Source organism: Callithrix jacchus, chromosome 16 (assembly GCF_049354715.1).
Source record: "Callithrix jacchus isolate 240 chromosome 16, calJac240_pri, whole genome shotgun sequence".
NCBI classification, from domain to species: domain Eukaryota; kingdom Metazoa; phylum Chordata; class Mammalia; order Primates; family Cebidae; genus Callithrix; species Callithrix jacchus.
The window spans coordinates 6961780-6989009 of NC_133517.1; the positions used below are offsets into that span (position 1 = coordinate 6961780).

Sequence of the window (27230 nt, forward strand, 5' to 3'; positions counted from 1 at the left end):
GAGGCGTATAATGCTGGCATGGGATGAGGTCATGGGTCTAGGGTGCCAGCTAGCAGGGCCAGCAAGCCTCTCCAATCCCACTGGCTGGTATTGCACAGTGAGGACACATGGCATTTCAGCAACGCTGGCACCTGTCACACATCACAAGTGTCCCTCAATGCTTCAGAGTTTGGTAACTTTTCATGAGCCCTGATTTCTCTTATAAGAAATCCATGGCTTCTGATACATTTCTTTAACCTAAATTCACTTGTTCATTTCATTCATTTAATGTTAAACTCTAGGATAGTTGGAGATACAGTTTAGGTATATAATTAAGAAGTAAAAATAATGCCTTCAAGATGACAGCTTATCTCCTTTTATGACACCCTTAAACACAAAAAACAATCTTGAGTGAATTAAACAAACTCTTACCTCGTACTGAAATGGATTTTCTCCAACAAGGTTTGTTCTACTAGGGTAGCAGCAACAAATGGCCCAAAAGATCATGAACAACTGGTAGGAGCCATGGAACCTTGAGACTCTAAGAAGATTAGATTAGCTGTGATTAAAATGTACCATTAGGCTGGTGGGATAGTAAAATGAGGCCATCACTCTGGAAAACCACATGGCAGCAGTCCAGCCATTCACCTCCTGGCTGTCTATAAAGAGAACTGAGAACTTACATCTACATTTGTATATGAATGTTTGCAGCAGGATTGTTCAAGATACCCAGAAAGTAGAAACAACACAAATGTCCATCAACTGTTGAATGGATAAATTTGATGTACCTATGTAGTGAAATATTATTCAGCCATAAAAAGAATAAAATTTTGGCTGGCCGCAGTGACTCACACCTGTAATCCCAGAACTTTGAGAGGACAAGGCAGGTGGATCACTGGAGATCAGGAGTTTGAGACAAGCCTGGCCAACACGGTGAAACCCTGTCTCTACTGAAAGTACAAAAATTAGCTGGGCATGTCGACATGCACCTGTAATCCCAGCTACTCTGGAGGCTGAGGCAGGAAAACTGCTTGAACCCAGGAGGTGGAGGTTGCAGTGAGCCAAGATCGCGTCATTGGACTCTAGCCTGGGCAACAAGCAAGAAACTTGATCTCAAAAAACAAAACAAAACAAACCAAAAAAAAAAAAAAAGAAGGAAATTCTGATACATGTTACATCATGGATGGACCTTAAAGACATTCTGCTAAAGTGAAAGACACCAGACATCAAAGACACCAGACACATCTGTATGGTTCCATTGACAGGAAATGTCCAGAACAGGCAAATCCACAGAGACAGAAAGTAGAGGAGTGGCCACTGGGGGAGGGGATGTGTGGAGCTCTTGTTGAAGGTACAAGGTTTCTTTCTGGTGTGATGAAAATGTGCTGGAATTAGGATGCTGGTTGCACAACCTTGTGAGTAAAATAAAAATCAATGATTTGTACACTTTAAAAAGGGTAACATTTCATGGTATGTAAATTACATCTCAGTCAAGCTGTTACCTAAAAAGCGTCATTAAGACGGGGGCCTGTAATCTGGAGACTGCTAAACCTGACCTGAAATACGTCCACTGCTATACTTTCTTCAACTCTGCTTAATGATTTTGCTACAAACATTATCTCTTCCGTTCCTCAAAGCCCCCACCCAAACTAATCTCAAGCTTCCGGGAAACGAAAAGCTGGGGACTTCCACAATAAGAGTAGTGCTGTTATCTTCACTGGAAAGCTGACACAGAACCCAGGAGCAGTACAGGGCTGGGAGCGAGCCCAATGGCTTCAGTACTCTACTTTTGGAGTGGCCGAGCTTCCTGCTCCTACGTGATGACAGATGGGTGGTGGAACACTAGCTCCATGTAACTGCTGCTGTGCCCCTCAGCCCTGCTAAGCAGGTCTTAAGCACCAGACAGGACAGCCCTGCTCTGTGGCTCTTCACAGGACAGAGATGGTACCTGGGCTGGGCCCTGGGTTTGTGGCAGCACAGGAGAACATGGCTTAGAATACAAAGAATAATACTTCCTTGGGTTTCCACATCTATATAAAACTGTGGCCATGTGAACTTCATACTTAAACCCTCTCCTATGACATAAGGTATTGCAGAACAGTAAAATGCACACTGTAAAGCAGTATTTCAGCAATACTTCTGGTATGTCCTGGAGCAGCCCTTCAAGCACCGTGGTGGGACAGCCAGGAAGGGCATCTGATCAGGCATTCTGGCTCCAGAGACTGCTCTCTCCTAAGAATATACTATGAATACCGTATAGATGTGGGAACTTACAATACATTTCCAAAGCAAGTTCATTTATTGAGATGGAATCTCGCTTTGTCACCCAGGCTGAAGTGTAGTGGCATCATCTTGGCTCACTTCAACCTCCACCTTCTGGGTTCAAGTGATTGTCCTGCCTTAGCCTCCAAAGTAGCTGCAAGTACAGGTGCGTGCCATCACGTCTGACTAATTTTTGTATTTTTAGTAGTGATGCAGTTTCTCCATGTTGGCCAGGCTGGTCTTAAATTTCTGGCTTCAAGTGATCTGCCCATCTCAGACTTCCCAAGTGCTGGGATTCCAGGTGTGAGCCACTGTGCTTGGCCTGCTATTATATTTAAAAATATCTCTGTTAAAGACAGGGAATTAAAAATAATACATAGAACAAAAGAAAAAATCTCCTCCTAATCAACTCTTGACTCAAGATTGGGGACACAAAATTATTAAGTAGTATAATGTAGTAACTTTGTGAAAAAAAGTTCTTCACACACTTCTGTTGTACCTCATCAGGGAATTACACACACACACAGACACATGCATACACACACACACCCCTGCACAGGAGATGAAGAGCTCCTGAAACGTGTTGCTATCTGCACCTCTGCAAACAGTTCTCTCTTCTGTCCTGGTGGTGGTACTTACTATTCCAAAAGCCTCACATGATCCATCTGCTCACCAGCATGAAGGTGGAAAAACCCAGACTTTCACAAAAAATCTGTCAGCCCATAGCTCTTATATACACATAGGTTTTTTTTTTTTAAACCAAATATTACAAGTGTGCTCTGATACTTAAAAAAAAAAAACAAAACCAAAACCCTTGTCTCCTTACCATTCATCCTATTATTGTGAATTCACACATCGAGTAGCCTCCCCTCATATAATGCTTCAAAGACTGAAACTGTGAGTCCCATTAAAATAATTTACATTGACATGCCAAATAATGAAGAGGAAAACAACAAAATACCCTTTATCAAGTGACCAGGCTTCAACCTAATCAGTAAGCAGCCTGCACTATGCCACGGCTGGCCTTGGGGAGGGAAGTGATGCTGGCATTGGAGTGTGCCTCATCAGAGCTCCCACACAGCCCCCAGTAACGGAGAGCGGAGGGGAAGGGCCTGGGCTTGTGTCACAGTCAGACATCTGTCTCACCGCTGGTCCGCACCACGGACAGAGACTGTGGTGTGGACTCTGTCTTACCGCTGGTCCGCACCACGGACAGAGTCTGTGGTGTGGACTCTGTCCCCCACAAGGTGCCTGTGCCATGAAGCCAGGCTACGCTTCAAGCTGCCAGAATAGATGCAGAATTCTTTTGGGAGCCGTGTCAAAGGAAGCTTTACCCCTACCTTCCCACTTTCCAGTTGCAAAATCTTTATTGCTGATGAGCTTCAAGCTCCTCATCTGTGAAGTGGGTAAAATAATATCTGCTTCTGAGACTTTTTTTTTGGATCACAGAAACAGCCTAATTGGCCTATGATAAACAGTAGTTCTTGTTGTTATACACATCCATCTGACTTCTGCACTTCACTGTTTCCCTTGGTGCTCAAGTTAATCTCATTTTACCCGAAGGAGACATAGACTACAGCCTCTGCTGTAAGTATTCTGATTAAAGGTAACCCAACCAACTCAAGAGACTTATGAGTCCAGAAGCCATTTCAAAAACACTTAATGTTTCCTGGGATCCTGCCTGTGGGTCATGAAAACAAGTCTAGTTACATACTCTGGCCAGGCAGTCCCACTTTGGGGATGCTATCCCCCTCCCCCACATAAATTGGTACTTCTGTTGATAAAAAGACAAGCCACCCACAACATATAAATTATATACAACCAGTGACAGACTACTACTCGTAATATAGAAAGCTCAACACCCCAAGAGAAAAATAAAGGAAAGACTTGAGCAGCACTTCACCGAAGTGGAAACACAAATGGCAGTACAGTGCAAGAGGCTCTCAGCCTCAGCAGTACTCAGGAATTGGAATTAAAGCCACGGTGAATTCCACCACAGACCTACCAGGCTGAAAAAAATGCCTCTAGGAAAAAGATAAGAAAAAAGACATATACGTGCAGCGACTAATGGAAAGAGAGCAGAGCAGCAGGAGTGCCACCATGCTAACAGGAACGGAGGTGGAACTCTGCTCTTGGAAGACAGTCTAGCATTATCCACTGAAGGTGAGGAACACCCTACCCCCATGATGTGCACACCTGTGCCCTAGGAGATACACGGCAGGGGTTCATGCCTCTGCCAGCAGTGCCCGGAAATGCCTAGAACAATTGCATGAACAGATTGTGGTAAATAAATAAAATGGAATGAAAACAAATAAACTGGAGCTACCTGCAATAGATGGATAAATCTTACAAGGTTTACTGATTAGCACTATGTTGTCTCCAGCCCTCTTCTGTAAGAGGCTCCAACACCAGGGTCCTCTTGTGTGCAGCTGGGGCTGCAGCATCTCTGGTGAGCAAAAAAAGCAAAACACAATGTGCAAGCATGATGCTGTTTCCATAAAGTTCAAAAACAGTTAAACACACACACACAAACATACACACACACCACACACATGCACTTGCACGTGTGCATATTTAGTACACAAATATAGAGCAAAAAAAGCAAAACACAAAGAATGCACAAGCATGATGCTGTTTCCATAAAGTTCAAAAACAGGTAAACCTACACCCACACACACACACCCACACCCACACCCACACCTTTTTTTTTTTTGAGAGCCAGGCCTCTCTGTCACTCAGTGATTCTCCCATCTCACCCTCCCAAGTAGCTAGACTACAAGTGTGCACCACCACACTTGGCTAATTTTTTATTTTTTGTAAAGACAAGGTCTTACCACGTTGCCCAGGCTGGTCTTGAACCCCCAGCCTCAAGTGATCCTCCTGTCTTGGCCTCCTGAAGGGCTGGAATTACAGCATGAGCCACTATGCCCAGCCTAAATATATTTTAAAGACGTACAAAAAGTAGTACAACTGTAAAGAAACACATGGAAGAAATCCCCAAAGCGGGAAGATCTTGAGGGTCAGGGTGAGGGCAGCAGGTGGCTTCTGAATACCAGCCATGTTTACTGAATTCAGTGGTAGCTTCATGGGTGAGCTTTATTTACTCACTATTTGTTACAATCTACAATTATGCCCTCTTTCATATGCTTGTTATATCTCACAGTAAAGAAGCTTAAAATATAAGCTCAATAAATAAAGGGGACACAGACAGATATACAAGGAAGTGTGTTGCAACGCTGCTTTGAAGTGGTAAAAACCAGAAATAACCTGAATGACTATCAGAAGAGGGACATCCTGGTGAAATTAAGTGAAAAGGCAAGCCATACCTTTTTGTTTATAGATACCTCGGCATTCCTGGAGAAAGGTGTGAGATTACTCATCGGGGTAAATATCCGGTGGGTAAAAGGGAGATTATTAAATTGTTTTTATAATTTATGCTAATAATTTGAACAGCAACAACCAACAAAAGCAGTGGCTATATTATTATCGCATTTACAGATCATTACTGAAAGTCCTAATCTGAAGCCTTTTACAAATGTACAGTCCAGGTTCGACGGCCTCATGACAACCTACCCCATTGTTGGTGGCTTTAGAAAGAGAATTAAATTATCTTGCTTTTATTTAACAGTAATGACATTAAAAGTAATGGCAAAAACTGCAATTACTTTTGCACCAACCTTTCCTTAAAGCTAATTATTTTTGTTAATAAGTATCTAAGTAAACTGGGGGGGGGGAACCCTAACTAAACCAAAAGCAGGCAGTGTAATTATTTACTATGGATTTAATACTCTTCTTGGTTACTCAAGACAATCCTACTGTAGTTACTACTGTTGTTTAACAAAAACAGTGGAAAATGCTAAGAATTTAAATTCATATCAACATTACTGACAAGAAATAATCAGATTTTTGTTTTGAGGCCCAGGGGTTATAACAACAAAGCAAATGAGAAATTTACAGAAATGAATTCTCCTAAAATTGGAAGTAATTAAATGTCAGATGTAGTACTGAATATCAGACTTTGGAATTTGGTGGAACTGTCTTGAGACCCAGCTCACATACAGGGAGCCAAATTACTTAGTGTCAGTGAGCTTCAGGGTCTACATCTAAAAAATAAATACCATGACCTAATTTATTAGCTAGTTTGAGAGTAAAATGAAAAAACAGAGTGACTCCAGTGATGCTCAAGTTTTCTTTCCTTTCCACTTTCAACATTCCATATTAACAGAGAGAGATTTTCTTGGCAAATTATAAAGATTTAAGTGTTCTTTTCCAAAATTCAAATCTGTTAGATTTTCCAAATTTGATAATTCAGCTAATAATGGCATATTTAAAGTAAGTATTTGGATTTTTAATTTGAGATTAATACAGGAATTTCCATTCTGCTTCTGAATCATACTGCTACCCAGCGTCCCCATGATAGCAACTACTACCACAAGCTATTAACCCAAAAGGAAGAAAGAGGAAGAACTAAGGAATTTGTGAAATGTTTATATGATCAATTAATCCACAATAGATGCTTTCAGACTATGTTGCTGGACTCCTAAGGAGCTGGGGAGGAGCCATGTTGGCCCAACTCATCCACCTTCCAGAACAAACAACTTCACATGATTTGTTTTGTAAGCTTTTCCTTTAGATTTCCTTCCTTCCTTCCTTCCCTTCCCACCTCCCTCCCTTCCCACCTCCCCGCTCCCTCCCTCTCTTTCCTTCCTTCTTTCCTTTCTTCCTTCCCTCCCTCCCCTCTGGTCCCTCCCTCTTTCCCTCCTTCCTCTTTTCCTTCCCTCCCTCCCTTTCCATGTCTCGCTATGTTGCCTAGGCTGGTCTTGAACTCCTGTGCCCAAGTGATCCTCCTGCTTTGACTTCCCAAAGTGCTGGGATTACAGGCATGAGCCATCATGCCTGAACAGATTTCTACTAAAGAAAAATAAAAATGGAAAGTTTTAAAATTACTGACCTCCTACTGGTAGATAACTATGATTTCTGTGGAAAGAAGGATAGTGAGGGGTGGGGTGGGGGAAATATTTCTAAGAGAATAAATGAATAAAAAGAAAAAAAACAAAACCCTGCCCATTTACTGAATTCTAGACTTACCGTGCTGCAAGGTAAATTAACTAGTTAAATTACTAACCTGGAGGGATAAGTGGTATTTGTTTTTATGCTGTCATATTAGCTGACCTTCCATTTGGTTTCTCTTTTCTTATTTTTTTTTTTGAGACGGAGTTTCGCTCTTGTTGCCCAGGCTGGAGTGCAACAGCACAATCTCGGCTCACTGTAATCTCTGCCTCCCAGATTCAATTGATTCTCCTGCCTCAGCCTCTGGAGTAGCTGGGATTACAGGCACCTGCCACCATGCTCAGCTAATTTTTTTGTATTTTTAGTAGAGATGGCGTCTCACTACATTGGCCAGGCTGGTCTTGAACTCTTGACCTCAGTAGTTATCCACCTGCCTCAGTCTCCCAAAGTGCTGGGATTACAGGTGTGAGACACTGCGCCCAGCCCATTTGGTTTCTTTTATTCCTGTTTTAACTAAATCTTTCTGTATTAATCCTACTGGCTTCATTATATATTCTTTCCCATTATCAAGTAATTGACAATGCCTAGCAATGTCCAACTAGATGATTTATATTCTTCCTTGGGAAAAATATGGAACACTTTCAAACCCTATCATTCTTCTAAATTATTCCTGATTTCCTTTCTCTATCCATTTTGTTTGTAAAAACAAGACAACAAAGCCTTGGGTCAGTGCTAGCTGGATTTCTACTTTTTCAGTTAAGTAGAAATAAAAAAAAGTTTGATGAAGAAGGGAAAAGCCACTTCTTACATGGTGGTTTACACTGCACAAGGCACTTCTATGAATGTGGTCTCATTAAATTCTCCTAACAACTTTGGGAAGTAGATTTACTACTTTGGGAACAAGATGCAGTTGTGCAATCTTGGCTCACTGCAACCTCAGCCTCCTGGGTTCAAGCAATTCTCCCTGCCTCGGCCTTCCGAGTAGCTGGGATTATAGGTGCCTGCCACCATACCTGGCTATTTATTGTATTTTTTAGTAGAAACAGGATTTTGCCATGTTGGCCAGGAGAGTCTTGAACTCCTGACCTCAGGTGATCTGCCACCTTGGCCTCCCAAAGTGCTGGAATTACTGGTGTGAGCTACTGCACCTGGCCAAATTGGGTTTTTACTCAATACTGTGCTAACTGCTATAGAGGACACAAAAATAACACTTGGCCCTGAACAACAACCTGTTTTTGGTGAAAAGACAGAAGTTGAGTATCCCTAATCTGAAATCCAAAACTTTCTGGGAGTTGATGTGACACTCAAAGGAAATACTCTTTGCAGTATTTTGGATTTCACAGTTTCCAATTAGGGATGCTCAAACAGTAAGTATAATGCAAATATTTCAAAAATCGTAAAAATCAGAAATTTGAAACACTCCTGGTCCTAAGCATTTCAGATAAGGGATGCTCAACCTATACTGGGAAAATAAGTTTCTGGGTAAGATCATTTTACCCTGAGTGCTTCCCCATGGGCCTCTGCCTAGAAAATCAATGAACTTAATGAGTCCCAGCCAAAGGGCTCCTCCCCTGCTGACCAAAGCAGATGAGGGGGACATTCACCCACCCCAGCAAAAGTGTTATTAACCTGCTGCCCTTTGGAGTGTAAATGCTTTGAGGGCAGGAGCAATGACTTCACACGCCCATGCTAAGGTGCTATTTGCTGAATGAATAAGTGAAGCCATAGGGACATACAGAAGGCTGTAGTCAAAGCAGAACTTTTATCTAATTGACAATAATGTGAACTTATTTTTGTTGAGTAGTAGGGTAAGTATAGTCTAAAAGTTTTAAATAGTTTTAGCTTCAGTGGTAAAAGGGTAGGTACTCAGGGCATGAATGCTGGCAATGGTTAATGCTTAGCCTATACAGTTCAAACAGAATCTCTCAGGTGGTTTGTGGTTCCCATCCATCCTCCTTCCAGGGACCAAACAGGTAGGTGTTCCAAGCCTGGTCACAGTCCCTTGTCTTCCCTTTGCATGCTTTAATCACTTTTGCTTTCACTCTCATTGACAGTAAAAGTAGATTACATAGAGTAGATATAAAATCGGGTTTCTCACGTTAAAGATCAGAAAGAGATCTTCCACTGAAAGACAAGACTGATGGCTGATTTAGAGGGTTGCCCATTTTAATAAACAAATCCATGTCCTTATTTCCCCGAAATAGCCTTACTGGCCAAGGTTAATAATAATTGGCATTTCCTTTTTAAGTCCCTATTTCTTATGTTGTATCTTTTTGATATATGTGGAATTATGCCCAGAAGTTTCATTGAGAAACTATTCTTTTCCAACTGAACTTATGAAATATTTGTAGTTATAACAGTGTAAGTACTTTCTAGACAATTAGTTCATTTTTCTTTTTTAAACTTGGGGTAAAATTAATATAACAAAATTATAGTAAGAAAATAACTAAAGGAAATGAAAACCTCAAAAAATCAGTCATTTTAAAGTATGCAATTCAGTGGCATTTAGTACATTCACAATGTTGTATACACACTACCTCTATTTACAGAATATTTCCGTTATCCCAAAGTAGACACCATCCCCATTAGCAGTCACTCCCATTTCCTTTCCTCCCAGACCCTGGTAGCCAATCTGCCAGGTCTAGATTTGCCTGGTCTGGTCATTTCACACAAAGAGAGTCACAAGGAATGAGACCTTTTGTGTCTGTTTTTCTTTTCTTTTCTTTTCTTTTTGATTTGGCATCGTGTTTTTGAGGTCCATCCATGTCGTAGCATACTCCTTTTAGCTAGTTCACTTTAGACTCAATAAAACCTCTTTTACGGCCCATTTCATGTCTTCTCTTAAAGATGTTTCCTTCCTTTACTTCCAGTTCTATTTCTGTGTTTGCACTAGAGTAATGTTTCAGGACAATGACTAGGTTGGTTTAATTGTATCCCTTTGAATTTTATTATTGGTGCTATACCCCATATTCTTCTGGCCTTTTTCCCTCTTTAATTAAATCACTGAAGATTCATGACTGTTTAGCTGCTAATAAAAATGAAGAAACTAAAACTTGGAAGTATAATATTGCTCAGGTTACTGTCTTATTCTAATGAGAAAATAAGTACTTGTAAATTAAAGATTCAACTTTTCATCTTCTCCTGATCAAGAAAAGAACAAACTTTTCTTGATTTTTCTTACGTAAAATATGCAATATCAAAATTATTGTAAGCAGATTCAGTCATTAAGATAAAGACTCCTTGTATAAGAATAAATTAATGTGTTCAAAGTAAAGCAACCAAATACATAGGAAATGAAGAAACAGTTGAAACCTTAGAGAGTTATAAATTCTAATCATGATTTGTGTGACTTGGGACTAATACCTTCGATTTAAAAAATAGCTTTCCTTGGACCCAACACAGGAGCACCCAGATACATAAGGCAAGTTCTTAATGACTTACAGAAGGACTTAGACTCCCACACAATAATAGTGGGAGACTTTAACACTCCACTGTCAATACTAGACAGATCAACCAGACAGAAAATCAACAAGGATACCCAGGGCTTGAACTCAGACCTGGAGCAAGCAAACCTGGTGGACATTTACAGAACTCTCCACCCCAAATCCACAGAATACACATTCTTCTCAGCACCACATCACACCTACTCTAAAATTGACCACATAATTGGAAGTAAAGCACTGCTCAACAAATGCAAAACAACTGAAATCATAACAAACAGCCTCTCAGACCATAGTGCAATCAAGTTAGAACTCAGAATTCAGAAACAGACCCAGATCCGCACAGCTTCATGGAAACTGAACAACTGGCTCTTGAATGTTGACTGGGTAAACAACGAAATGAAGGCAGAAATAAAGAAGTTCTTCGAAACCAATGAAAACGAAGACACAACGTGCCAGAACCTCTGGGACACATTTAAAGCAGTCTCTAGAGGAAAGTATATAGCAATAAGTGCCCATATGAGGAGAATGGAGAGATCCAAAATTGACACCCTATCATCAAAATTGAAAGAGCTAGAGGAGCAAGATCAAAAAAACTCAAAACCCAGCAGAAGACAAGAAATTACTAAGATCAGAGCTGAGCTGAAGGAGATTGAGACACGAAAAACCCTTCAAAAAATCAATAAATCCAAGAGCTGGTTTTTTGAAAAGATCAACAAAATAGACAGACCACTAGCCAGATTGATTAAAAATAAAAGAGAGAACAACCAAATAGATGCAATAAAAAATGATAAAGGGGAAATCACCACAGATTCCACAGAAATTCAAACCATCATCAGAGAATATTACAAACAACTCTATGCACATAAACTAGTAAACCTGGAAGAAATGGATAAATTCCTGGACTCCTGTGTCCTCCCAAGCCTAAACCAGGAGGAAGCTGAAACTATGAATAGACCAATAACAAGGTCTGAAGTTGAGGCAGCAATTAAGAGCCTACCTCACAAAAAAAGCCCAGGTCCAGATGGGTTCACAGCCGAATTCTACCAGACACACAAGGAGGAGCTGGTACCATTCCTTCTAAAACTATTTCAAACAATCCAAAAAGAGGGAATCCTTCCCAAATCATTTTATGAGACCAACATCATCCTGATACCAAAACCCGGCAGAGACCCAACGAGAAAAGAAAACTTCAGGCCAATATCCATGATGAACATAGATGCAAAAATCTTCAATAAAATATTGGCAAGCCGATTGCAACAGCAAATCAAAAAACTTATTCATCATGATCAAGTAGGATTCATCCCAGGGATGCAAGGCTGGTTCAACATACGCAAGTCTATCAACGTAATTCACCACATAAACAGAACCAAAAACAAAAACCACATGATTATCTCAATTGACGCAGAGAAGGCATTTGACAAAATTCAACAGCCCTTTATGCTAAAAACCCTCAATAAACTCGGTATCGATGGAACGTATCTCAAAGTAATAAAAGCTATTTATGACAAACCAACAGCCAATATCATACTGAATGGGCAAAAACTGGAAGCATTCCCTTTGAAATCTGGTACTAGACAAGGATGCCCTCTCTCACCACTCCTATTCAATATAGTACTGGAAGTTCTAGCCAGAGCAATCAGGCAAGAAAAAGAAATAAAGGGTATTCAAATAGGAAAGGTGGAAGCCAAATTGTCTCTATTTGCAGACGACATGATAGTATACCTAGAAGACCCCATCGCCTCAGCCCAAAAACTCCTGAAACTGATAAACAACTTCAGCAAAGTCTCAGGATATAAAATCAATGTGCAAAAATCACAAGCATTCGTCTACACCAATAACAGACTTAAAGAAAGCCAAATCAAGAGCGAACTGCCATTCGCAATTGCTACAAAAAGAATAAAATACCTTGGAATACAACTCACAAGGAACGTAAGGGACCTCTTCAAGGAGAACTACAAACCACTGCTCAACGAAATCAGAGAGGACACAAACAGATGGAGAAACATTCCATGTTCATGGTTAGGAAGAATTAATATCGTGAAAATGGCTATACTGCCCAAAGTAATTTACAGAATCAACGCTATCCCCATCAAGCTACCATCGACTTTCTTCACAGAACTGGAAAAAACCACCATGAACTTCATATGGAACCAAAAGAGAGCCCGCATAGCCAAGTCAATTCTAAGCAAAAAGAACACAGCGGGGGGCATCACACTACCGGATTTCAAACTATACTACAAGGCTACAGTAATCAAAACAGCATGGTACTGGTACCAAAACAGAGATATAGACCAATGGAACAAAACAGAGGCACCGGAGGCAACACAACATACATACAACTATACAATCTTTGATAAACCTGACAAAAACAAGCAATGGGGCAAGGATTCCATGTTTAACAAATGGTGTTGGGAAAACTGGCTAGCCATGTGCAGAAAGCAGAAACTGGACCCCTTCCTGACACCTTACACTAAAATTAACTCCAGATGGATTAAAGACTTAAACATAAGACCTGGCACCATAAAAATCGTAGAAGGAAATCTAGGCAAAACTATCCAGGACATAGGAGTAGGCAAGGACTTCATGAACAAAACACCAAGAGCATTGGCAACAAAAGCCAAAATAGACAAATGGGACCTAATGAAACTCCACAGCTTCTGCACGGCAAAAGAAACAGTCACTAGAGTGGATCGGCAACCAACAGAATGGGAAAAAATTTTCGCAGTCTACCCATCTGACAAAGGGCTGATATCCAGAATTTACAAACAACTCAAGCAGATTTACAGGAAAAAAACAAACAAGCCCATTCAAAAGTGGGCAAAGGATATGAACAGATACTTTACGAAAGAAGACATATATGAGGCCAACAATCATATGAAAAAATGCTCATCGTCACTGGTCATCAGAGAGATGCAAATCAAAACCACATTGAGATACCATCTCACGCCAGTTAGAATGGCGATCATTAAAAAATCTGGAGACAACAGATGCTGGAGAGGATGTGGAGAAAAAGGAACACTTTTACACTGTTGGTGGGAGTGTAAATTAGTTCAACCATTGTGGAAGACAGTGTGGCGATTCCTCAAGGCCTTAGAAATAGAAATTCCATTTGACCCAGCAATCCCATTACTGGGTATATATCCAAAAGACTATAAATCGTTCTACTATAAGGACACATGTACACGAATGTTCATTGCAGCACTGTTTACAATAGCAAAGACCTGGAATCAACCCAAATGCCCATTGATAATAGACTGGATTGGAAAAATGTGGCACATATACACCATGGAATATTATGCAGCAATCAGAAATGATGAGTTCGTGTCGTTTGTAGGGACATGGATGAATCTGGAAAACATCATCCTCAGCAAACTGACACAAGAACAGAAAATGAAACACCGCATATTCTCACTCATAGGTGGGTGATGAAAAATGAGAACACATGGACACAGAAAGGGGAGTACTAAACACTGGGGTCTATTGGGGGGAAAAGGGGAGGGCCAGTGGGAGGGGGAGGTGGGGAGGGATAGCCTGGGGAGAAATGCCAAATGTGGGTGAAGGGGAGAAGAAAAGCAAAGCACACTGCCATGTGTGTACCTACGCAACTGTCTTGCATGCTCTGCTCATGTACCCCAAAACCTATAATCCAATAAAAAATTAAAAAAAAAAAAAAATAGCTTTCCTTTAAAATAAATCATGATCTCTCAATCTTTGATTAGACTCACTAGTAAAAATAATTGTCAGTTTACAGAAACAACAAGGACACTGAGAAATAAAGCAATTAAATAAAAATTAGGAAAACAGACTTCATCTTCCTAAAATGTAACCAATCCAAAGAAAATTTTTGTATATCTTATTTCACCTTCTAAAATGTTTTATGTTAAAAAAGAAATCACAATCTAGATGCTTAGAATGCATTATTTTAGGCTGGGCGCAGTGGCTCACCTGTAATCCCCATACTTTGGGAGGCCGAGGTGGGCAGATCACAAGGTCAGCAGTTCAAGAGCAGCCTGACCAACATGGTGAAACCCTGTCTCTACTAAAAATATTTTAAAAATTAGCTGGACGTGGTGTAGCGCGCCTGTAATTCCAGCTACTCAGGAGCCTGAGGCAGGAGAATTGCTTAAACCTGGGAGGTAGAAGTTGCAGTGAGCCAAGATCGCAGCACTGTACTCCAGCCTGGGCAACAAGAGTGAAACTTCATCTCAAAAACAAACAAACAAACAAAAACAAAACAAAAAACCCCACATTATTTTACAAAGACTTTACAAAGAGATACTTCAATTATTTTTATTATGCTTGATCAAAGATGCATGTTACACATCTGGCAGTTAGATGGCAAGTTTTTGAGTGTATCTGTTAAAAAAAATGTTTAGGTTCAACCTCTCCTTTAAGAAAAGGCATTCAAATAAAAAAAGTGTTTATTTGCACAAAGGTAAAAGAAAGCCCAACCCTACTAACCCTGAAAGGGAAAAGTCACCTCAAACTCTCAAGAAGCTTAAAGGTCATTTGCTCCAGTCCTTTCATTTTCTGACAAATTGGGGCCACCTCTATTGGTACTGGAACAGAGCTAGGAATACATTCCAGGTCTCTTGATACCAAGTTTAGAGCCCTTTCCGATATGTGCAGAGTGCCCACATGCCCCCCAAATTAGAGAACACCATGGCCATAAAATAAGGTGTGTGAACAGAACAAATACACAAGAAAGACTAAGAGAGAATGTTAAGAGAAAGTGCATCAGAACACAAAACCAAAACATTCACAGTATTAATAGCCAGGAAAAGCTGATGCCCAAGTACTGATTATCAGAAGAGGGGATACAATCTTGAAAACAGTTGGTTATGTGAATTTCTTTCTTTCTTTTTTTTTTTTTGAGACGGAGTTTCTCTCTTGTTATCCAGGCTGGAGTGCAATGGCGCGATCTCGGCTCACTGCAACTTCTACCTCCCAGGTTTAAGCGATTCTCCTGCCTCAGGCTCCTGAGTAGCTGGGATTACAGGCACGCGCCATTATGCCCAGCTAATTTTTTTTTGTATTTTTAGTAGAGACGGGGTTTCACCATGTTGACCAGGATGGTCTCGATCTCTTGACCTCGTGATCCACCCGCCTTGGCCTCCCAAAGTGCTGGGATTACAGGCTTTAGCCACAGCGCCCGGCCCATTACGTGAATTTCTATTCACTGTTTTACTGTTATTTATCCTTCCCCGAACAATAGTTAAATATTGGCCAAAATATCCAGTCTTAAAGGACAATAAAAAGATTTAATTTTGACTTAAAGTACTAGTGGGAGGTAACATTTGGCAGAAAGAGAAAAACTATAAAGAAAACACAAAACATACCTCTAAATTGATGAAGGGCTTGAAGTAACAGCATGCTGCTCAACTAGGAGGTGTCCAGTGCTGCTCTGAGCAGCCCTGGTCTCAAGATTCAGCAATCTTTTTTTTTTTTTTGAGAGAGTCTTGCTGTGTTGCCCAGACTGGAGCGTAATGGCATGATCTCAGCTCACTGCAACCTCCAACTCCTGGGTTTAAGTGATTCTCCTGCCTCAGCCTCCTGAGTAGCTTGGATTATAGGTGCCCACCACCATGCCTAATTTTTAAAAAATTTTTAGTAGAAACAGGGTTTCGCCACATTGGCCAGACTGTTCGCCAGCTCCTGTGATGTGCCTGCCTTGGCCTCCTAAATTGCTGGGATTATAGGTGTGAGCCACTGAGCAGGGCCCAGCATTCTCTCTCAAGTGCTACTTCATTCTCCTTTCAGGAACTTCAGTGAAGTCACCAGGAACAATTTTATTTTTCAAAATCATGAAAGAATTCGTAGAAATGTCCCTTGAAGCATGGTTTCTAAGCATAGCAATTAAGAAAGTTCTGGACCTCAAGCCCCGAGGGAAGCGTGTGGCTTTTTAAAAGAGCGGCCTTTTTGAAGAAGGAAAATCAAAGAAGGGAAATTACTATTGAAGTTTCTTACCCGAGGAGAGCTCCTACCACTACGCATTTCCTGTTAAAGGAGGCTTTGAAATGATTCTCCAATAAATAACCCAGCCCAGTAAACTTGTGTAGAATGATTCCTAAGGGTTCCCTCTCCAGCACTTTGGTGTATGCCAGTCTCACTGAGCTGGATGGAACATGATGGGCTCTGGGAGAGACTGAAGGCCCCAGCACCCTGCCCAGTCACAGCTGGGCTGGCTGGCAGACCCCGGGCCAGTCACCCCACCTCTGTCTCAGGCCCTCCTCTGTAAGACTGGGTGGATACAGAGCCTCTCCTCTGTAACTGACTTTTGTGAAGACTAAAAGGAAAAAGAAAAGCACAATGTATACATTTTTTTCCTGTGAAAATTAATAATGAACACTCACACTCTTTGCCATCTGTGATAAGCTTTCCCCGCGTGCCCATGTTAACTTCCCCTTAGATGAGTGAAGACACCAAGGCTGTGTGTCCAGAGGCACATAGATAGTGTGGTTTGTCACCTGCACTGCACACAGACCCTGGCACCAAACAGGTCTCTACCCTTATTGCCAAAATTGAGTTCCAAGAATTATGCTTATGAAGTATAAAAATACACATTTAAATCTTGCTAAGAAAAGTTCTAAGATTAATCCAAGAAAATACTTAATGTGCATCCCACAAATACAAATTATTTACTTATCATGTATCAGAAATTCTGCTATCTACAGGAAATATAATGGTGAATGAAAAACAGCACCTGCCTGGAGGGAGCCTACCAACCAGCAGGCAAGTGTGAAATACGGTGACTGGGCAGGCAATTGACACACCTTCACTGACTGCCTACGTGTCAGACACCCTACAGTTGTGATGATGACGAAGCCATCATAGGTCCATTAGACTCAGAGCCCAGACAGCGCATCGTACAGGTCAGCACTGGACGGGGTGGTGGGAGGTGGGCATATGGCACAGGCCAGCACTGGAGGGGATGAGGGCAGGTGGGCACCTAGTACAGACCGGTGCTAGAGGGGATGGAGGCAGGCAGGCTCATGGCACAGGCCAGCACTGGAAAGGATGGAGGCAGGTGGGCACATGGCACAGGCCAGCACTGGAGGGGATGGAGGCAGGTGGGCACATGGCACAGGCCAGCACTGTAAGGGATGGAGGCAGGTGGGCACATGGCACAGGCCAGCACTGGAGGGGATGGAGGCAGGTGGGCACATGGCACAGGCCAGCACTGGAGGGGATGGAGGCAGGTGGGCACATGGCCTGGGCCAGCATTGGAGGGGATGGAGGCAGGTGGGCACATGGTACAGGTCAGCATTGGAGGGGATGGAGGCAGGTGGACACATGGCACAGGCCAGCACTGGAGGGGATGGAGGCAGGTGGGCACATGGCACAGGCCAGCATTGGAGGGGATGGGGTGAGGTGGGCATGTGGCACTGGAGGGGATGGGGGGAGGTGAGCACCTGGCATAGGCCAGCACTGGAGGGCAGCCCCTGTATGATGCATCTATGATGCATGGGAGGGCTCCTCATAAGAATGTCATGATGTTCTCATATTAATCAAAAAAAGGGACACACTCAAACCCATACCTGTGACATCATTCACTGACATTAAAATATGTGTCTGTGTTGGGTCACAGGTCAGCAGACATCCCACACAGCCCTAGAAACAGGAACCAGAGTGAGCTGCACCTGACCTCCACGGTGCTTGCAGTGGAGAGGAAAGGGGACCTGGTGGTAGCTGCAGAAGGAGACGAGGGTGCAGCATGAGACTGGCCTATGAGGGAAAAGGGGCTTAAATAAAGCCCAGGAAACTAGTGCAGAGGCTAGCAGGGCAGTGGGCTGGGAATCCCACTGGGGGCTTCAAAGAAACTTTCTATCCTGACTCAGACTGGTTAATTTCTGAGCATACTGACTGAGTGGGGCTTCTGCTATAAAGCTTATCACCACTTAATCTGCTGCCATAAAAATGAAAGCTGATATTAAGACAATAGCTTCCCAATTGGCTAATTCTCTGAAATGCACTTCCTCCACTAACCTGTCATGGAAGCTGACCAGGGAAGCGGTCCTCGCCTTGTCTTCACTACCTATGAAATGGTTATGTGGGCCTGGGAGCTTTTCCTCCCTTCCATTCTAGTCCTTAGCCCATGCCTTTCCCGTTCTCTCCAGAGCTCCTACATTTTACCCCACCCTCTGCACCCCCTCCAAGGTGGCTGGCTCTGAGCCTCTGCTCTCTGTGTGGATGCTTGCCAGGTGGTGCTACATCACCAGCTATCCTTCTGAGTCCCCGCCTGCCCCCCACCGCCAGCTCCCGTGCTGCTCTGGGTGCAGAGAAAGTGGCATGTGCCACAGCTCCCGAGAGCTCCTTATGTACCGGTTTTCTGTTCCCCTTCCTTCAACTGTGGGAAGTTTCCAGCCTTGTGGCCCTGTCCTAGTCTCTCCTTCCATTTCTCATCTATTGTAGCTACAGGGGTAAAGACAGTCTTATACTCCATTTTCATGTTTACGACCTCTTCTCTTCACTCAAAAACTCATATTGACCCTTATTTCTCTGGAATCAATGCAAGATCCCTAATAGGATTTAGGCTTTATCTGACAGACTTTATACCTCACTATATTCCAGTGTGGCGTAAATCCCCCAAATCTGGCACATAGCTCAATGTCATGGCAACTAGCTAGAAGCATAGTACAAAGAGGAACTAAATAATATTTACTGAATAAGTGAGTGAATTATTTTTTCTTTTCTTTCTTTTCCTTTTTTTTTCTTTTTTGAGATGGACGTCTCACTATGTTGCCCTGGCTGGTCTTAAACTCCTGAGCTCAAGTGATCTGCCTGTCTTGGCCTCCCAAAGCACTAGGTTACAGGCATGCGCCACTGTGCCTGGCCATATTATCTTTTCCATAAACCGTCTTACTTCCCCTTTTGCATCTTTCTCTTTCTCTCTCAGTCCTACATTTGTCTTCACAGATAACATCTCACCAATTTGGAGACACTTTTCTTTGTGTTAGATCAAGATGTTTAAAGCATTTGTTCTCACTTCTTTCATGAAACTTTCTGAGATCAGTCAGCTATGATCTACTAGATTTTTGAATTGAATCATCAACTGCTTTAATACTTCTGCCTGTCCTGTTTTGGGTTGAAAGAGACACAATTCAAGGTCAAAGACCATGTCAGTTGCTTCCTTTGTCATTCTCCATACTGGGACAGCACCCTCTGTGTTGTATGAACAAAATGTTCTTCAATATGAGCTTCTCCAGTGCATTACTGTAAAAGGGACCTTCAAGAGGTCTACAGAAAATAGTACCTATAAATTAATAATATGGATTGATCCAAGATGGCTGATCGCTAACAGCTCGGGATTGTAGCTCCCAGTGAAAGGACAGAGAACGAGAGGAGGCCACACTTTCAGATGAATTTTCGTCGCTCACGGACCAGAAGATTCCCAGTAGAGGAGCCCTACGGGTTGCCAGCGAGACTCTTGTGGCTGGCGTGGCAGCTCTTCGTGCAGAGTAAACGGGAGGAGATTCCCGGGCAGAAGAGCACCATCAGTCTTAACGCCGCTGTTTTGGCTGGCGCAGTGGGTTGCTCGGATTCCAGCACTGGGAATCAATAAACTGGGCGTCCACTCAGAAACCCAACTAGAAAGGCGGTAATCGTAAAGACGACAGATAAATAAATTTATAACAAAGGGAAGAAACCACCCTAAAAAGGCTGAGAATACCCAAAATCAGAATCCCTCTCCCTCTACAGGGGATTACAGTTTCTCATCAGCAACAGAACAAGCCCTGATGGAGAAGGACCGTGTGCCATTAACAGAAGTGGGCTTCAGAAGGTGGATGATAAGAAACTTCTGGGAGTTAAAGGAACTTGTTCTAACCCGATGTAAAGAAACTAAGAACTTTGAAAAAAGGTTTGACGAAATGCTAACAAGAATAGACAATATAGAGAGGAATATAAATGAACTAACGGAGTTGAAAAACACAACACGAAAACTTAGCGAAATATGCACAAGTTAGAATAGCCGAATTGATCAAGTAGAAGAAAGGATATCAGAGGTCGAAGACCTAGTTAATGAAATAAAACGAAAAGACAAGAATAGAGAAAAAAGGATAAAAAGGAATGAGCAAAGTCTCCAAGAAATATGGGACTATGTGAAAAGACCTAATTTACGTTTAATAGGTGTACCTGAATACGATGAAGAGAATGAATCAAAGTTGGAAAATACTCTTCAGGATATTATTCAGTAAAACTTTCCCAATATAGCAAAGCAGGACAATATTCAACCCCAGGTAATACAGAGAACACCACAAAGATACTCCTCAAGAAGAGCAACCCCAAGGCACATAATCGTTAGATTCACCAGGGTTGAAAAGAAGGAGAAAATACTAAGGGCAGCCAGAGAAAAAGGTCAGGTTACCCACAAAGGGAAGCCTATTAGACTTATAGCAGGTCTCTCAGCAGAAACCCTACAAGGCAGAAGAGTGTGGGGGCCAATATTCAACATCCTCAAAGAACAGAACTTTCAGCCCAGAATTTCATATCCTGCCAAACTAAGCTTCAAAACTGAAGGAAAAGTAAAATCTTTTATGAACAAGCAAGTACTCAGAGATTTTATTACCACCAGGCCTGCTTTACAAGAGCTTCTGAAAGAAGCATTATACATAGAAAGGAACAACCAGTATTAGCCTTTCTGAAAATACACCAAAAAGTAAAGAGCATCAACATAAAGAAGAATTACATCAACAAATGGATAAAATAGCCAGTTAACATCAAATGGCAGTAACCCTAAATTTAAGTCGACTAAATCCCCCAATCAACAAATACAGCCAAAACCTAATGGTATGCTACATCCAGACCCATTTCACATCCAAAGATACACAAAGACTCAAAACAAAGGGATGGAGAAAGATTTACCAACCAAATGGAGAGCAAAAATAAATAAATAAATAAATAAAAGCAGGTGTTGCAATTCTCACATCTGATAAAATAGATTTCAAAGCAACAAAGATACAGTGGTAAAAGGATCAATGCAACAATAAGAGCTAACGATCCTAACACCCAGATACATAAGACCCATAAAGAGATTTAGACTCAATGATACAGAAAATTAATAAGGATATCCAGGACTTGAACTCAGATCCGGAACAAGTAAACTCAATAAATATTTATAGAGCTCTCCATTTTAAATACACAAAATATACATTCTCCACCTTAAATACACAAAATATTGATCGGCCATTATTAATACCCATTTTTAGAATAAAGCTACTTTCCCATTTTCTCTCCCTCTTTTTCTTCCTCTCCTTCACTCCTTTTTTTTCTTTCTTTCAAAAAAAAAAAAAAGAACTGCTTTTTTACAGAATATGTTATTTCAACTATTTTCCTTAGTTAAAAAAAGAAAATTAAATACAGTGGGTCATTCTGTATACCCTTCTGCTAGGGCAAAGGCTGAGTGTGGTTTTTCTTTAAAATAAATGAATAAATTAATTAATAATACATTTTGGACTCAGTGGTTGTTTTAACAAGTTGGGAAATAAGTTCCAGTAGATTTTTGAACTGAAAGAGGTCCCCTTTCCCCATTCCTCTTAAAATAATTTGCTAGCTATAGTTTCCATACCTATAATAGGTTAACATATTTCAGGGAATTTCTTTTTTTTTTTCTGAGTATTGCCCTGGCAAATAAAAATGAAAGCATATAATAAACAGCAATAAAAAAAATAAAGTTCGCATACAGAATTATGACACCAAAGCCATGTGACTTCTCAGCTTGTTTGGCCTACTAAAGTGCCCCACAGACCACTTGGGAGGACAGAGGTTGGGGTGCCGTAGCACAGAGTCACGGAGGAAGAAATAGCAGGAGTGCCCCGGAGAGGAAGGAAGCACAGGCCGCGCTGCACGTCCTGCAGTAAGCATACATCACACTGGCACTGTTGTGAGAACTGTACAGTTTTCAAACTGATGCTCAGGCTGTTTTTTTAATTCTTCTTCCTCTGATCAGTTGACAGACATTCAAATCCGAAAAATTAGTCTGTCAGAGAAACAAAAGCTATGTCACTGTTTTCCTGCAAGCCTCTGGATCAAAGCAGGTGGCAGGAATGGTGCTCCCTGTATAGGTGTATCTGGCTGATAGCTGGTGGCTCTGGTCATGAGTCCCCTGCAACACGGCCTTTCAATAGCAGGTAGGGCTGAGTGATGTTCCATCACCAGAACTGTGGATCAGATGAAATCGGTAGGCTAAATCTAAAAGGCTGTGTGACTTAGCTCAAACATACAACTATCTTCCAACTGGGAAAAGGGTATTTTCTGTCTTAGATACTGAAATTATAAAATTAATCATTTTAGCTTGAATTTTGGGAAGTAAGCATATTTTGTTAAGGTTTATGAGAAGTGTATTTTGTTAAAGTTTACAAGAGTTGCTATGAAACATGATAATTCATAAAAAAAGGAAAAAAAAAGAGACACAATGTTGTGTTTACTGGGCCATGGATGGATGGACGGATGATGTCACTAACAGGCAATTATAACATTCTGCATTCCAAAACGATTTAATAATTTGTTTTGAAGAGATATAGCTTCCAAAAGAACAAAAACACAATCTAAACATTTATTTGGATGTTTGCATGGCAAAATAAAAATAAATACATAAAATAAAGAAATTAATCCCAATCTAAAAAAGCATCAAATATTTAGTCACCAATGTCAACATGGAAGGAGGTTCAAACGTTTATCAGTAAATGAACTGGCTGGAATACGCAATGCATTTCCCATGGAAAAAAACATTTCCCATGTAAATGTTATAGATGGTGGTTAGGCTTCTAGTGACAGTCACAAAAACTAGGTTAAATGTTAGATACATGTATGGCTATAAAGAAGAATGGTGAAAAAAACGGAACTTTAGAGTCAAAGATTCCTGGGTCCTGTCTGGCTGTGTCCTTCCCCAGTAGTATTTCCATAAGATGCTATGTCCTGCAGTCTCCAGCCAGGACAGCTGCCTCTGGCCTGGAGCACACCAGGACGCCTGACAGCTGGAACATCCTGTTGCGGGAGCCCCATCATATCCTTGCTAGGCTCAGGTGGGTGGGAGCCGAGTCAAAGAGCGCCCCACTCTAAACGGTACTGATGGTTAAACAGTACTGATGGTTACCATAACTACGCGTAGTCCTCAGATGACTGTGAATCTGAAACGTTTACAATGAATATTCTTTTCTTTTTGAGACAGAGTCTCACTCTGTCTCCCAGGCTAGAGTGCAGTGGTGCAATCTCAGCTCACTGCAACCTCTGCCTCCAGGGTTCAAGCAATTCTTGTGCCTCAGGCTAAGTAGCTGGGACTATAGGCATGTGCCACCATGGCAGCTAGTATTTTTTTAGTAGAGACGGGGTTTCACCAAGTTGGCTAGGCTGGTCTCAAACTCCTGGCCTCAAGTGATCGGCTTGCCTCAGCCTCTCAAAGTGCTGGGATTATAAGGGTGAACCACCACACCTGGCCTACAATGAATATTCTAATGAGGACTAAAATGAGGTTCAGTGTTAAGGGTAAGATTCATGTGACCCAATCAAGCTTTTCTCGTATCTAGACATGCTTTCCAAATATCTGGACAAATAGCATTCCCCAAATACATAATGCAATTAAGTTATAATACAGCTGCCTGTTTATAAATAAGAGGAAGCATTTATTATCAAACATACCTGGCTGGATGTGGTGGCTCATGCCTGTAATCCCAGCACTTTGGGAGGCTGAGGTGGGTGGATCACCTGAGTTCAGGAGTTGGAGACCAGCCTGATCAACATGGTGAAACCCCATCTCTACTAAATACAAAAAAATGGCCGGGTGTGGTGGTGCATACCTGTAATCCCAGCTACCTGGAAGGCTGAGGCAGGAGAACTGCTTGAACCCAAAAGGTGGAGGTTGCAGTGAGCTGAGATTGCACTATTGCACTCCAGCCTGGGCAACAAGAGCAAAACTCCATCTCAAAACAAAACAAAACAAAAAACCATAGTTATACAAATTGATAAAAATGTGCTTTTATCTTCTCAGGGCTTACAGGGGATATGTCTATGAAATATATGTCTCCCAGGAAAATAAGCTCTTAGGAAGAGCTGACATTCACCAGTATGGTGCCACAGGAAAGACAGACAGCGCTCAAAGTCAAGGCCTGTGGGATAGCTAAATGCCTACTGAGGTCAGTCAAAGAAACGCTCACTAAACATTCACCATTTAGAATGGCCACAGTCAGAGTGGTTATGATGCAAACTCCTGGCAGATGCTATCAATAAATGCTCCAAAAGCAGAATATCATACACTCAACGGGATTTTTTCCCCTCAGATCCTGTTACAGCTCAGATGTTACTATAATTAAATAAAACATCGACGAGAGGTAAAATAACACACTATTTAAAGAAAGAAATGTAACCAGAAGATTGAGAAAACCCTCAATTCACTATATGACTGGATAGTTCCATAGAAAATGTTTCTTTTTTCTCCTAATTCATGGATTAGGATTATTACCAGAGAACAGGCACAGATAGGCCAGGTCTTTGTAACACTCCACCTCTGCCTATCAAAAACAACATTTTAGGGTGAGGTGCCATTAAACCTGGCAGGGAACAAAGCTTGCTTACTATGGAAAGTGCAAAGACATGACAACTTGAGAATTTTGCTTAAAGCTCACAAAATGTCTTTTCACTAAATTTGATTTTCATTTATACAATCTACCACCCAAAGATGCTTTATTGTTACAGTGAGGAAAACACGCAAAAGACAAATCTTCATAATTAAAACACATGTATAACATTTTAATCTTATTTTAAATAAAATTATGAATCATGAAATCTGCCTAATTTTTTTTGTTGTCAATCATAATTCTTCCTCTAAAGGTACTTTATAGGTTCCACTCAACTTCTGGTCTTGTTTTACAGGCAAACTCCAGGATCCTGGTTTATTACCTTTAAAAACAGAATTAGAGGGGAGTCGATCCAAGATGGCTGAATAGATACAATTCCAGCGCACAACTCCCAGTGAGAGAGACACAGAAATCCAGAGATCTCCTAGCTCCAACCAAGGTACCAGGTACATTTCAACAGGTCTGGTCTGATGGAGAGCAAAGCCCACTCAGGGCAGACCGAGGTGGGGAGGGGTGCTGCTTCACCAGAAAGTGCATCTGACTGGCAAGTCAGAGGCTGTCACCTTAACACTAAAATTAACTCCAGATGGATTAAAGATTTAAACATAAAATCTAATACCATAAAAACACTAGAAGGAAACATAGGCAAAATCATCCAGGACATAGGCATAGGTGAGGACTTCATGACTAAAACACCAAAAGCAATGGCAATAAAAGCCAAGAGAGACAGATTGGATCTAATTAAAATTCAGAGCCTCTGTACAGCCAAAGATACCATCATCAGAGCAAATTGGCAACCAACAGAATGGGAAAAAATTTTTGCAATCTACCCATCTGACAAAGGGATAATAACCAGAATCTACAAAGAACTAAAACAGATATACAAGGGAAAAAAAACAACCCCATTCAAAAGTGGGCAAAGGATATGAACAGACACTTTTCAAAAGAAGACATATATGAGGCCAACAAACATATGAAAAAATATTCATCATCATTGGTCATTAGAGAAATGCAAATCAAAACCACATTGAGATACCATCTCATGCCAGTTAGAATGGTGATCATTAAAAAATCTGGAGACAATAGATGCTGGAGAGGATGTGGAGAAATAGGAACACTCTTCAACAGTTGGTGGGAGTGTAAAGTAGTTCAACCATTGTGGAAGACAGTGTGACGATTTCTCAAGGATCTAGAAATAGAAATTGCATTTGACCTAGCAGTCCAATTACTGGATATATATCCAAAGAACTATAAATCATTCTACCATAAAGACACATGCACATGTGTTCACTGCAGCCCTGTGTACAATAGCAAAGACCTGGAACCAACCCATCAATGATACAGCCCATCAATGATAGACTGGACAAAGTAAATGTGGTATGTATACACCATGGAATACTATGCAGCCATAAAAAACAATGAGTTTGTGTCCTTTGTAGGGACTTGGATGAATCTGGAAACCATTATTCTCAGCAAACTGACACAAGAACAGAAAGCCAAACACCATGTTCGCACTCATAGGTGGGTGTTGAACAACGAGAACACATGGACACAGGGAGAGAAGCATCACACACTAGGGGCAGTTAGGGTGGGTAGGGGAGAGACAGTGGTGGGTGGGGAGGCATAATATGGGGAGAAATGCCAGATATAGTATGCACCTAAAGTTAAATAAATAAATAAAAAATAGAATTGGAGAGAAAAGACTAATAAAAAAGAACCAAGCACTGTAGCAAATTGGTCGCACATTCTCACCTTCCTCTGGTGGCTTTCTGTAGAACCTTCATTCCCACCAGGCTGCAACACTTCCCTTCCAACTGTCTTGCCTTCAACATGGTGAACTCCAAGTGTACTTCACCAAACATTCCACAGGCATCTTGTACTAGAAGGCAGATTCTGTAAAAAAGCATTCATAGTTGTTCTTTGAGGAGGCAGTTTGGATTAATACAGAGATCAAGACTTCCCTCTT

The 27230-nt window shown here is 41.4% G+C and overlaps 1 protein-coding gene across 16 annotated transcripts in view; it reads right to left on the reverse strand.

The window, feature by feature from the left end:
* Positions 1 to 27230, reverse strand: part of SPIDR (scaffold protein involved in DNA repair) — a 512165-nt gene that overhangs the window by 47987 nt on the left and 436948 nt on the right. For 15 of the 16 annotated variants that reach the window (XR_008477199.2, XR_013527828.1, XM_078352483.1 and 12 more), the window contains one exon: positions 27017 to 27157. The exons of the other annotated variant lie outside the window; for it this stretch is intronic. Coding sequence is in view for 13 of the 15 variants with exons in the window: in XM_078352483.1 (XP_078208609.1) it covers positions 27017 to 27157 (141 nt within the window). In the remaining 2 variants the exon portion in view is untranslated. The remainder of the gene's footprint in view (positions 1 to 27016; positions 27158 to 27230) is intronic. 16 annotated transcript variants of the gene reach the window in all.